Consider the following 13,342-nt stretch of genomic DNA (forward strand, 5'->3'; position numbering starts at 1 on the left):
ACGCTGAGAAATTGGCCATTATGCTGAAATGGCCAGGAACACATATTACGAGTCGTGGCGGTATAGCTATACTGCAAGCATTTTAGCCTGTAACACAACATCCATTCCGCCCTCAAAAAAATGATGTTTGAGTGCGGGATTTTCATAGCGCCGGTATTACAGGTTGCGCGTTCCGGCTAAAAGGCTTGCGTTACAACCTATACCGACACAATCCATACCACCATTTGAGAGCAGTAGTTATGGATTTTGCTAAACAAAATTGTTTCACAAAACTCATAACTAAACTGCTACAAAGTACACTAACACACATAAACTACCTTTTAACCCCTAAACCGCCACCCTCCCACATTGCAAACACTATATTAAACCTATTAACCCCTAATCTGCAGTCCACTCACATTGTGACTGTTAAATAAAGTTATTAACACCTAATCTGCTGCCCACCCACATTGCCAACACTATTTAAATATATTAACCCTTAAACCGCCGCTCCCCGACATCACCAACACTAAATAAACCTATTAACCCCTAAACCTCCGGCCCCCCACATCATAGCCACTAAACAAACCTATTAACCCCTAAACCGCCAGCCCCTCAGATTGCAACTACTAAACTAAACCTATTAACCCCTAAACTGCCAGCTCCTACATCGCAAAACACTAAATTAAACTATTAACCCCTAAACCTAACACCCCCTAACTTTAAATTATAATTACAATATAACTATATTTAAAAAATTAAATAAAAACTTACCTGTGAAATAAAGAGTGCTGAAACTACTAAACAGCTAATCCACTCCCTGGTAACTTCCTGACTTGACTACTGTAATAACCTACTAACTGGCCTCCCTCTTTCCCGCCTCGCCCCTCTTCAATCCATCTGAAAATGCTTCTGCTAGGCTAATCCACCTCTCTCGACGCTCTGTATCTGCTGCACCTCTCTGCGAGTCCCTTCACTGGCTCCCCATTCACAGCAGAAAAAAATCTAAATTCTCACCCTGACCTATAAAGCCCTTACCAACGCAGCCCCCCTACCTGTCCTCACTCATCAACAAATATACTCCAGCCCGTCCCCTATGATCCAATAATAATCCAATAATGACCTGCTCCTTGCATCCCCTCCTCCCATGTTAGACTACAGGACTTCTCTCGTGCGGCACCAACCATCTGAAACGCACTTCCTCAAGCTGTCATGACTTTCCCCTAACCTTTCCTCCTTTAAATGCTCCCTAAAGACCTTTTTGTTCAGGGAAGCCTATCACCAAATATGTAACAAATGAATTCCACTTGCCTAATAGCTGCCCTCATCTAACTCCAGACTAACATCATTTTCACCTTTGCAGTCCCCACCTCCTGTTTCTCACCCTCCTACCCATCTAGATTGTAAGTTCCCACGGGAACAGGGCCCTCAATTCCCCCTGTATTTGTTTGTTAAACGTTAGTGTACTTTATACTGTACTTTTATCTTTGTACCCATGGACAGCGCTGCGGAATCTGTTGGCGCTTTATAAATAAATAATAATAATAAAAATAATAAACCTAACATTAAACTATAAATTAACCTAACATTATTATTCTAATAAAATAAAAAAATACCAATTAAAAAAACTAAATTACAAATAAAAAAAAATAATCCTACGAAAAAAATAAAAAAAATATAAGATTATAAAAAATAATAAACACTAAAATTATGAAAAATAAAAAACACTAAGATTACAAAAAAATAATAAACGAAATTATCAAAAATAAAAACAATTACACCTAATCTAATAGCCCTATAAAAATAAAAACACCCCCTAACCTACAATAAACTACCAATAGCCCATAAAAGGGCCTTTTGTAGGGCATTGCCCTAAGTTAAACAGCTCTTTTACCTGACAAAAAATACAAAGCCCCCCAACAGTAAAACCCACCACCCAATCAGCCCCCCAAAATAAAAAAACCTAACTCTAAAAAAAACCTAAGCTACCCATTGCCCCTAAAAGGGAATTTGTATGGGCATTGCCCTTAAAAGGGCATTCAGCTCTTTTTCACTGCCCTTAAAAGTAATTCAGCTCTTTTACACTTTGCCAAAGCTGTTCAAATCAGCCAATAGGATTTCAGTAGCTCTCATCCTATTGGTTGTTTTGAACAGCTAATAGGATTTCAGAAGCTCTTGTTCTATTGGCTGATTTAAATTTGAGGAATCAAATCACGGCTTCCTTGCATTCAATTTCAGTGTACGGCGGTGATCGTATGAAGAGGATGCTCCATGCAGGATGTCATCGGCGGTCCAGGATAGCTCTGCGACGCCGGGATGAAGACAGAAGACGCCCCCGTGATGGATGAATATGTCGCCGCCTGGATGAAGATTTCTCGACGCCTGGATGCAGACTTCTCACCGCCTGGATGGAGATGGATGTCCGGACTTCAGGAATCGTGAATAGATATTCTGGGATTAGTGTTAGTTATTTTTTTTATTTATTGGTGTGTTTTGTTTTTCAGATTAGGGCTTTGGGCAAAGTGTAAAGGAGCTGAATGCCCTTTCAAGGGCAGTGAAAAAGTGCTGAATGCCCTTTAAAGGGCAATCCCCAAAGGCAATGGGTAGCTTAGTTTTTTTTTAACAGTTAGGTTTTTTATTTTGGGGGGTTGGTTTTTTTGGGGTGGGGGTTATTTATATAGGGCTATTAGATTAGGTGTAATTGTTTTTATTTTTGATAATTTTTTTATTTTTCGTAATTTAGTGTTTATTATTTTTAGTAATCAGTCAGATTTTTTTAAAAATTTTATAGTGTTAGTTTTTTTAAATTTTGATTTTTAATTGGTAGTGTTTTTAATTTTATTAGAATAGTTATGTTAGGTTAATTAATAGTTTAAACTTAGTTTTTTTTTAATTTCACAGGTAAGTTTTTATTTATTTTTTATTTAAATACTTTTTTATTAAAGTCAAATTCACATAACAAAACATAATATAGAACATTAACAGCCCAAACGAGAACAGAATGAAAAGCAAAATATACTCTTCCAAATATAAGACAATTCAAATCATGTTGTGGACTGACAGTTATTAAACCACTGCCTCAAATCTGGACAGGCAGGTTACAAAGAGAGAATTAGACTTTAGGGTTTTATATAAGAGTTTTAAATGAATAACTAGTCAAGATAACAAAGAGAAAAACATAAAGTAAAACATCTGAAAATTTGGTGGTTTGAGACGGAGAGGGGACCAATAAAAAATTTAGTTTACCCTTGGGAAGACAGAGTACAAATGGAAAACTTCCGTCCGAAAGAATTCCAAATTGGAAATGTTGGTGCTGAGGGGGAGGGGAGGGGGAAGGGAAAAGAAGAAAAAAAAATAAAATAAAATAAAAAAATTAAAAGGGGGAGCAAACACCCCCACATCAACAATCAAGGGGGGAACGGAGAGAGGACAGAGACAAACACTGGAGAGGGGGATATGACACATACCCTCTCCACATGACTCCCAAAACTACTTATGCTGGTTACTAGTTCAACTGCCCTTGTGAAACATAGAAAAGATCGAACTCTCTCCCACCGAGTCCCAGGGCTCCCATATCGCAGAATACAAATCTGTTTGTTGTCGGGAGGTGTACACAAAACACTCCATGGACTTAAAATATGAGCTAAGCTGAATCAGTGCTTGCCAATTAGGGGGACTGGGTTTCTTCCAGTTCTTGGCTATTGAGAGTTTTGCCGCCATCATGATCATAATCAGGAGTGAGCGTTTTGGAGGAGAGATGGGACTGAGGCCTATATGTACTAATGCCTTTTTCTGGAGAAAGGGACTCGACCAGGCCCAGACGACGGCACAGCGTTTCAAGTTTGTTCCACAAGTTTTTATTTATTTTATGATAGTTATATTGTAATTTTAATTTAAAGTTAGGGGGTGTTAGGTTTAGGGGTTAATAGTTTAATTTAGTGTTTTGCGGTGTGGGAGGCCGGCGGTTTAGGGGTTAATAGGTTTATTCAGGTGTTGGCGATGTCGGGATCAGTGGAATAGTGGTTAATAATTATATTTAGTGTTGGCGATGTCGGGGAGGGGTGGATTAGAGGTTAATAACTTTTATTAGTGTTGGCTATGTCAGGGGCGGAGGATTAGGGGTGTTTAGACTAGGGGTTTATGTTAGGTTTATACGTAACTTTCTTTTCCCCATAGACATCAATGGGGTTGCGTTACGGCAATCTCGATTCCGCGATTGCAAGTGTTAGTTTTCCTAACACTCTCTCCCCATTGATGTCTATGGGGGAAAGCGTGCACGGCCATGTAAACTGAGCCCTTGGCTTTTGTGTGGTATGGAGCTTAAGCATCATAACGCACAGCACAAGGAGGCTTTTCAGTAACTCGTAATGACAGAGCTATGGAGAGTGCAATAACGCAATTTTTTGTGTTAGTTTCGCACCCTGTTTAGCGCAAAACTCGTAATCTAGGTGTATGTTAATGGAACACGAATGGTCAATTTTCAGGTTTAACCTAAACTGTTTAAATAAAAAATAATAAGTATTTTTAAAAACAAATGAAAACATCTTTGTATCTTGTCCTTTTTAAGATCTTGTCCCTTAAAGATAGTTATAGGTAGGTAAGAGAGTTGATAAATGGAGAAAAAGAGAGATTATAGGGTAAAGTGAAAAAAGGCAACAAAAAACGTAATTAAAGGGACATTAAACTGCTGGGTAGAATGGTTACTACTCATCATGCTATTGCATTTCCTCCTGTATATGCAGCTGTCTTTAAAGCCATTCTCTTTTTTAACCTATTACAAAATCCAACTGGTAAAGCTCTTTATACTATTTTATACTGGTCGCCGCCATCTTGTAGCTCACAAATTTTTACATCATGTGACAGAAGAACTTTCACAGATCTGTGATGCTACCAGCGTTTTGAGAGCTGTACCTTGCACTTTTAACTCACAGTACCTTGTACTTTAAGTTCACATAACAGTGCCCTTTAAGAAATTGATGTTAAACCCCAAATCAGTTCTTCCCAGTGTATAAAAGAGTTGACCTACCTGTCCAGCAGCAGCTCCAGAACCCGGTCGAGGGAGGTGAAAGCACGATATGTACTCAGGAAGGTGGGCACGTACCCCTGGTCGCTACCCTGGTACTCCACCAGTAGATTCTCCACCAATTTTTGCAGTGTCCCAGCTCGAAGGCAGCGAACCTTACAGGTCTTATAATGCACATAGCCAGGAGAGGAGGGGACGACCTAGGGGAGGTGAGGGTGGGTGAGTTTTATGGAAGAGGGACAGGGAATGTGGAAGAAGTGAGCATAAGGCAAAGAGGAAAACATAAAAAAGGGAGAAGGAAGAAGCCAAGGCATGCAGGTTACAGGAGAGCAAGGGAAACCTAGGTATAAGGGACAAGAAGGTAATGTATGGGGTTCAGTGGGTGATATGAAGGGAAAATAGAGTGTTGGTGATTGGGTTACATATGAGGCAAAGCATATTGGGTTACATTTGAGACAAAGCAGGCACAGCATGAGGTAATGAGGGGATTTTATGCGGTAAAATATGGCAGGGCAGTGCTGTATGTAAAATCCAGTACGTGAAGCAAGGTGGCACTTACGCTGGTAAAGGGAGATCAAGGGTCCAGTATAAGGGCAGAGAGAAAGAGAAACTAGTAAGATAGACAGAAGAAACAGCTTGAAGAAGTACAGTCATCCTACCCCTCTCATACCAGATTCTCTCCCACAGGGGCTTCAGTCCTCACTCTTCTGAGAGTCACTCCATAAATGGCCCCATCTTCCACTTCTTCTCCCCACTCTTGCAAGGGATTCTGGGAAAAAGAATTAAAACATTAGCATCAAGAGTATTTTCTTTGAATCCTAATTTATTTTCTCCGTTTGTAACACCATAGTGCCAATTTTAAATGAATACCACACTGATCCTGGGGAACAAGCGGCTGAAGGTTGACAACCATTTTGTGGAATACAGATATATTTCACAGATGATATTAATACATTTTAAAAAAAATCATATTATTGAATATGTCTGAGAGATTTTACAGTGTATACCGCATTTCTTAAAAAAAAATGCATAAGGGATGTAAAACACACATACATTGCAAAGATCAGCATGAATTCTACATTACTTCTTAAAAGGACGCGGAAGTAAAAAATCTCTTTGCAATGGTTAAACAGACAGTTATATACAAGCAATAGTGCAATAATACATTTTGCACATTCACATCACTTTAAAGATTCATGGTAACTGGTCTCATGGGAAACTTGCAAGGCTTTTCGGTTATATTCAGGCTTTTTCCTTTGAGATTACATTATTATTATTATTATGTTTACCAGTACATTATATGAGCGAGTCATGTCTTAAAATTGGGTGTGCTAATAAAGGCTAATGCAAGGCTAAATATCTAGGGTGTGGTGTTGCTAGTGGGAGCTAATATTTCTAGTAACTTTCTGATTGAAATTCCCTTTTTACTCTATTTACCACTTGCCCAGAGCAAACTACATGTAGAAAAGAGACTCCATGGCAAATTTATGGATGCTGACACCTTAGAATATAAAGGGCGCTAACATAATGACTGACCTAATTTTTTTTACTGCTGTGCGGACCTTCGACTACCCTGAGCAGAATTTTTTTATGTGACGTGACAGCTGGGCGGCACTTAAAGGACCAGTAAATACAGTAGATTTGCATAATCAACAAATCCATGATAAAAAGACAATGCAATAGCACTTAGAGGCCAATTTATGAAGCTCCGTACGGAGCTTGTGGGCCCGTGTTTCTGGCGAGTCTTCAGACTCGCCAGAAACACAAGTTATGGAGCAGCGGTCTAAAGACCGCTGCTCCATAACCCTGTCCGCCTGCTCTGATGAGGCGGACAGGAATCGCCGCAATTCAACCCGATCGAGTACGATCAGGTTGATTGACACCTCCCTGCTGGCGGCCCATTGGCCGGTAATCTGCAGGGGGCGGCGTTGCACCAGCAGCTCTTGTGAGCTGCTGGTGCAATGCTGAATACGGCGAGCGTATTGCTCTCCGCATTCAGGGATGTCTGTCAGACCTGATCTGCACTGTCGGATCAGGTCAGACAGACATTTAATAAATTGGCCTCTTAGTCTGAACTTCAAATGAGTAGATTTTTTTTTCTGACAAATTTCAAAGTTATGTCTATTTCCACTCCCCCCTGTATCATGTGACAACCATCAAAATGTGCACATTTTGTTAATGGAAGTAAACTGGAAAGTTGTTTTAATTGCTCTATCTGAATAATGAAAGTTTAATTTTGACTTAAAGGCACAGTATACTATAAAATTGTTTTTCCCTTAATGTGTTTCTAATTACTTTTTTTTACCAGCTGCAGAGTATAAAATGTATGAGATTTGCTTTTTTTAAGGCTTATTTGTGTTTATGAATTAGCTGATTTTGTGTTTTGAAGCCACAACCTAATACAATGGGTTGAGCTTGTAGGTATAATCAGATCTCATTACTTTATCACATTGTGTACATATACCTGCTTCTTTATCTTATATCTGTCCGTAAACCAATCACCAATACTTGGAGAGAACAATGGAAAAATAACATTTTATTACCTTATCTCTGCTATATCCCACTGGGAGTGTAATTTCATCATCTGGCTGTGTTAACACAGCTTGGCCTCAAGGCCAAAAACTTTCAGGATAGGTGGGGATATCAAAAGCTAAATAAAATATTTTAAATGCCAATATAAGGTTAATGGAAATACTTGTAAACAATTTAATACACTCCAGCAGGTAAAGTGGATCATTGGGAATAAATTAAAGGGGAGACATTTTTGAGTAAACTGTCCCTTTAAGTGTCACTTTAATTAGTTATAAAAAAATGAATACAAATTGCTTCTTTTAACCTGTGAATTAAGGGAAAGAAAACTAAACAGTGCTTCTGTATGCTCTCTCTAAAGCATACTGGGCACGAAAATGCAACGAGATTTACAAAATATAACTTTTGCATTTAGGAATATATATCAAACAAGATCTATCATAAGTGGTAAACCTACTGTAAAACCTCTTGGCTTACAGAAATGAGAGCTGCAGCCCTCTCTGGCAGTTTTGGGGTTAATTTACTTATGAAGATTCCCAAGCTGTCAAAATGCCCCCTTACACACAAGGGGAGGGAACTATGGTGTAGTGGGAACCCTGTAATGGCACAGAAGGGGACAGGTAATAGAGCAGTCGTAGGATCTGGCAAGTGACAGGATGGCAGCCCCACAGAATCTGACATGGGATTATTACCTCTAGCTTGTTCCTTCCTGGTCACACTCTGTGCACCGAGCAGTGTCAGGTGCTAGCCCCTCATCCCACCCTCAATACGGTGCTATTTGAGTTGAGTGGAGTGGCCGCCTTGCAATATGTTAGCGCTGTGCGCTTAAAACAGGTGACGGTCGCTCCCTCCCAATTGCTAATTGCTATGCAAGCCCCCCACCGCAAAAGGCACTGGTAACTTACTATTTGCAGGCCTCACGTCACTCCAGCTCGTCTTACTTACATTGCATAGCCCCCACCCTCCCAGCGGTGCTTTTGGAGCAGAGCAGCCGGCTTGCAATATGTGAGCTCTTTGCGCTCAAGCAAGTCGCTCCCTTACAGCTGCTAACTGCCACTATACAGTACATATATATATATATATATATATATATATATATATATATATATACATATACATCTTTAGAGATGTATATGTATGTGTTTCAATGTTAAAGGGACAGTCAACACCAGAATTTTTGTTGTTTAAAAAGAAAGATAAACCCTTTATTACTCATTCCCCAGTTTTGCATATCCAACACAGTTATAATAATACACGTTTTACCTCTGTAATTATCTTGTATCTAAGCCTCTGCTGACTGCCCCCTTATTTCAGTTCTTTTGACAGACATGCAGTTTAGCCAATCAGTGCTCAGTCCTAGGTCACTTCACGTGCATGAGCTCAATGTTATCTATATGAAACATGTGAACTAATGCCCTCTAGTGGTCAAAATGTATTCAGATTAGAGGCAGTCTTCAAGGTCTAATAAATTAGCATATGAACCTCCTAGGTTTAGCTTTCAACTAAGAATACCAAGAGAACAAAGCAAAATTGGTGATAAAAATAAATTGGGAAGTTGTTTAAAATTGCATGCCCTATTTAAATCATGAAAGTTTTTTTTGGACTTGACTGTCCCTTTAAAGCCCTTTGCCTGCCTGTGATCTCATATCTTTGAGCTCTAATAACTTTTGTGTGCAATATTTTTATTTAGTCATTTTTATTAGATAATATTATTATGAGTGTAACTGTAAAAAATGTATTTTTAATATGTTTAGTGCAAGTTTTTATGTTTTTATGTTCGCGAAACAGTTAACTAGAGCCCTGAAGTCGAAGTAATCATTCTAGCGTAAATCTCGATATCGCTTGCACGCAAATGTTTGCGCTCCACTCGTAATCTGTCCCAGTTTGTTTTTTGTGCCTGATGTAAACTGTTGCACAGTGTCTACATAGTAAAAAGTAATCTCTTAATTAAAGGTGACACAAATTTGCTGACACTCCAACTCTGGGTTACCACTGTACATATTGGTTTTATTGGCTTTTAATAAGTAATTGATTAATTAATCACAATTAATTGTAATTAAGAAAGTGTAATTAATTGTAATTAAAGTCAATTAATTAAATTAATTAATTTATATAATTGTCTTTTAATGTGTTTTTACATTTTAAAAAAGATACCATGGGAATAAAAGAGAATTGTTTTTAGAACACCATTGCCAATATGGTTACACACTTTCAAAAAGGTTTAATACCTTTGCACTATACCATACAAGCCATTAATGGGACAGTCTAGTCAAAATTAAACTTTTATGATTCAGATTGGGCATGCAATTTAAAACAACTTTCCAAGTTACTTTTCTCATACAATTTGCTTTGTTTTCTTGGTATTCTTAGTTGAAAGCTAAACCTAGGTAGTCTCATATGCTAATTTCTAAGCCCTTGAAGGCTGTCTTTTATCTAAATGCATTTGACAGTTTTTCAGAGCTAGGGGGCGTTAGTTTATGTGTGCCATATAGATAACATTGTGCTCACGCCCATGAAGTTACTTATGAGAGGGCACTAAATGGCTAAAATGCAAGTCTGTCAAATTACCTAAGATAAGGGGGCAGTCTGCAGGGGCTTAGATACTAGGTAATCACAGAGGTAAAAAGTATATTAATATAACTGTGTTTGTTGTGCAAAACTGGGGAAAGGGTAATAAAGGGATAATCTATCTTTCTAAACAATAACAATTCTGGAGTAGACTGTCCCTTTAAGAGAAAAATGATAACTTCTCCATAGACCACACACTAAGAGATATAGTTGTCTATACTTTTTAATGTTGATTTCTACAAAACTGAGGTGCTTGCAAGTCTAAAAAAAAACATATTTGTAATAAAAATAAATAACTACAGCTTGTTTTACTTCTAGCATGACCTGTACTTGTTATATTATTCAGCAATGTCTGATTTTTACAATGTATACTTGATTTAGAAAACTGTCTCCAGTCCACAGATCATTATGTTCCTGGTTAAAAAAGTCATATCCCAACATGTTTTTTCCCCTTTTTTTTGCATGTGCTTTTTTTTATCATATTCATTACGATTGTATTGAAAACACCACCTTCCTCCCAGAGATATTATTAAACGTAATTAAAGGGTTACTAATATTACAGCTTCTTCCAAATCTGAAGTTACTCTTCTGGTTTAGCTGGCTCCAGTCCCCATCCCCCCTCTACTATGGGAGGTTCCTTCCCTGGTCACACTTTTAACCCTGTCAGCCCCTATAGTCCAACATTCTTCAATGCAATGGTATATATATGCTAGGGGCAAGTAAGAGTTAACTGGGGCTTACGGTTACAGACTGAATATATTGATTATTCCAACTCTGCTCCCCCTTCATTCCCTGTCACCCTAATATCATTGCCCTTTTATTCTTTTATTTCTTCCTTTCTTGTAATAATTCTTGATTGTGCCTTCTATCTCATCTTCACTCAGTATCCTCTTTTGCTTCATTTTTGGCCTCTGACTATTCATCATAAATCCTTAAACATTCTCCCTTCCTTTTCTGTTCCCTATAAACTGTCTCCCATGTACACTCGCTTTCTATCTCTTGCTTTTTCTTTTACCAATTAGCAAAAATATCAAGTTTCCTGTGTGAATACTCAAGAGTTAACACCTGGCATCTGATCCATCTGTGTTTCTTGGTGTTTCAAATGCATTTCACTTTAAATGTTTATCTCAGCAGGTTATACCAAGATTATGTTCAGGCAGGGGATATGATTCTGTTAATTATTTATTGGTCCCTCCTCTACCTGTGTATTGTATAAGAATTCTTGTAAATCACTAGTGATGGGCAGCTAGTTTATTTGCAAATCATGAATCCTCATATGGGCCATTATGCTGCCAAAAGCTAGCTGATCAACAATATAAACCCTGCAGGGAAATTTAGCCATCTCCTATTTCATTCTCCTCTCTGTAGAGTCTTCCAAAGTTCTTCACTCTCCCTGAATTGTATCTGTACCTCTGTGTATATAAGAGTGTAAGCTCTGAAATCTATTACTGGCTTCTCCTATTGGTTTCTCCTCTCCACATGTATCTATGTTCTGACAAATTTGTACGTACATTGACTGGTGAGCTAGAAAATCTTGGTTCAACTCTGTGTGACCTTAGACATGCCACTTTATGTCTCTTTACAAAGAAAAGACCTGACATTGTGCAAGACAGTGACTCACTGAGTATGAATATAATTAATTACAAATCACTACACATATGACCAACTCAATATAAAGTTATATAGATTTTTTTTAAGTCTCCACCTTTGTTGGAAAAAAGACCAAGGCAACATTAGCATAATGAATTCAGTAAACAGAGCTATTACAACTAATATACAAATCACTGTCAAATGGCTTTCCCAGTGCATATATATAAATTAAAGGGACACGGAACCCAAATTTTTTCTTTTGTGATTCAGATAGAGCATGCAATTTTAAGCAACTTTCTCATTTACTCCTATTATCAATTTTTATTTGTTCTCTTGCTATCTTTATTTGAAAAAGAAGGCATCTAAGCTATATGTTTTGGTTCAGACCCTGGACAGCACTTGTTTATTGGTGGTTGAATGTATCTACCAATAAGCAAAAACAACCCATGTTGTTCATCAAAAATAGGCCGGCATTCAACTAACATTCTTCCTTTTCAAATAAAGTTACCAAGAGAATTAAGAAAATTTGATAATAGGAGTAAATTAGAAAGTTGCTTAAAATTGCATGCTCTATCTGAATCACGAAAGAAAAAATTTAGGTTCAGTGTCCATTTAATAGTGTAGAATAGAGTGCTTAATTGTTACAAGCACCCTAGCTGTTGACTTTGGAGATTTTGGTGAGAGTGCAGAGTATATATATATATATATATATATATATATATATATATATATATATAGAACCTATCTTCTCTTGGGAGGGCACTCCCAAGGGCACAAATTGTGGCCGAAACGTCGACAATAGAATTGTAATTTGTACCATTTGGAAATAAAGATAATTTATATTTGCAATAAAAAGTCCTGTGAGTGCCCTCCCAAGAGAAGATAGGTTCTATAGATATTATTGAGGATATCACCCAAGTAGTGAGTGCACCCTGGAGGTTGGAGTACTGGGCTACAAGCTAATTGATATATATATATATATATATATATATATATATATATATATAGTTTGCTGGTCAGGAGAAAAGTTACTGGTACAGAGGGAAAAAGTTACTCATTCACTCAATGTTGAAAATAGTAAAAAGGCCAAATTTGTAACTTATCCACAGCAATTTTACTTGTCTGGGACTAGTGGACTAGTGGAAATTTCCAGCCCTATATATATTGGAGTAGTAACTTTTTTTCCCCCTAACTGGTAAAGTACACAATATTTCTTAAAATAATTTTACATATTTGTGTGTGCAAGTGTGCATAAGATAGATAGATAGATAGATAGATAGATAGATAGATAGATAGATAGATAGATAGATAAAGATAGATATAGAGAGGGAGACAGATACTTTTCTAACCATCTGTCTATATTATGTATGTATATGTGTATGTATATATATATATATATATATATATATACTGTACACTTCACCATTTATCAACAGTTACTGGTTTACACAATGCTAAATATAGGAAAGAGCTAATATATATATATATATATATATATATATATATATATATATATATATATGTGTGTGTGTGTGTTTATATTACTATCATTCGTATAATATTTCATAAGTATGTGGCAGTGTGAGTTTGGTAGAACAAGATTACCTTCCCTTAGTTTCTGTATTGTATCTGTGTCCCTATAGGATTTCTTTC

General features: G+C 37.4%; 1 protein-coding gene across 1 annotated transcript in view; it reads right to left on the reverse strand.

Annotated features, from left to right (window-relative positions):
* The window catches only part of RGL3 (ral guanine nucleotide dissociation stimulator like 3), a 114,833-nt gene that overhangs the window by 68,366 nt on the left and 33,125 nt on the right, over positions 1 to 13,342 (reverse strand). Inside the window, exons 3-4 of the mRNA XM_053717854.1 lie at positions 5,673 to 5,771; positions 5,006 to 5,202 (exon numbers count right to left, since the gene is read on the reverse strand). Of these exons, the coding sequence (XP_053573829.1) occupies positions 5,006 to 5,202; positions 5,673 to 5,771 (296 nt within the window). The remainder of the gene's footprint in view (positions 1 to 5,005; positions 5,203 to 5,672; positions 5,772 to 13,342) is intronic.

This window comes from Bombina bombina, chromosome 6 (assembly GCF_027579735.1).
Source record: "Bombina bombina isolate aBomBom1 chromosome 6, aBomBom1.pri, whole genome shotgun sequence".
In the NCBI taxonomy this organism is placed as follows: domain Eukaryota; kingdom Metazoa; phylum Chordata; class Amphibia; order Anura; family Bombinatoridae; genus Bombina; species Bombina bombina.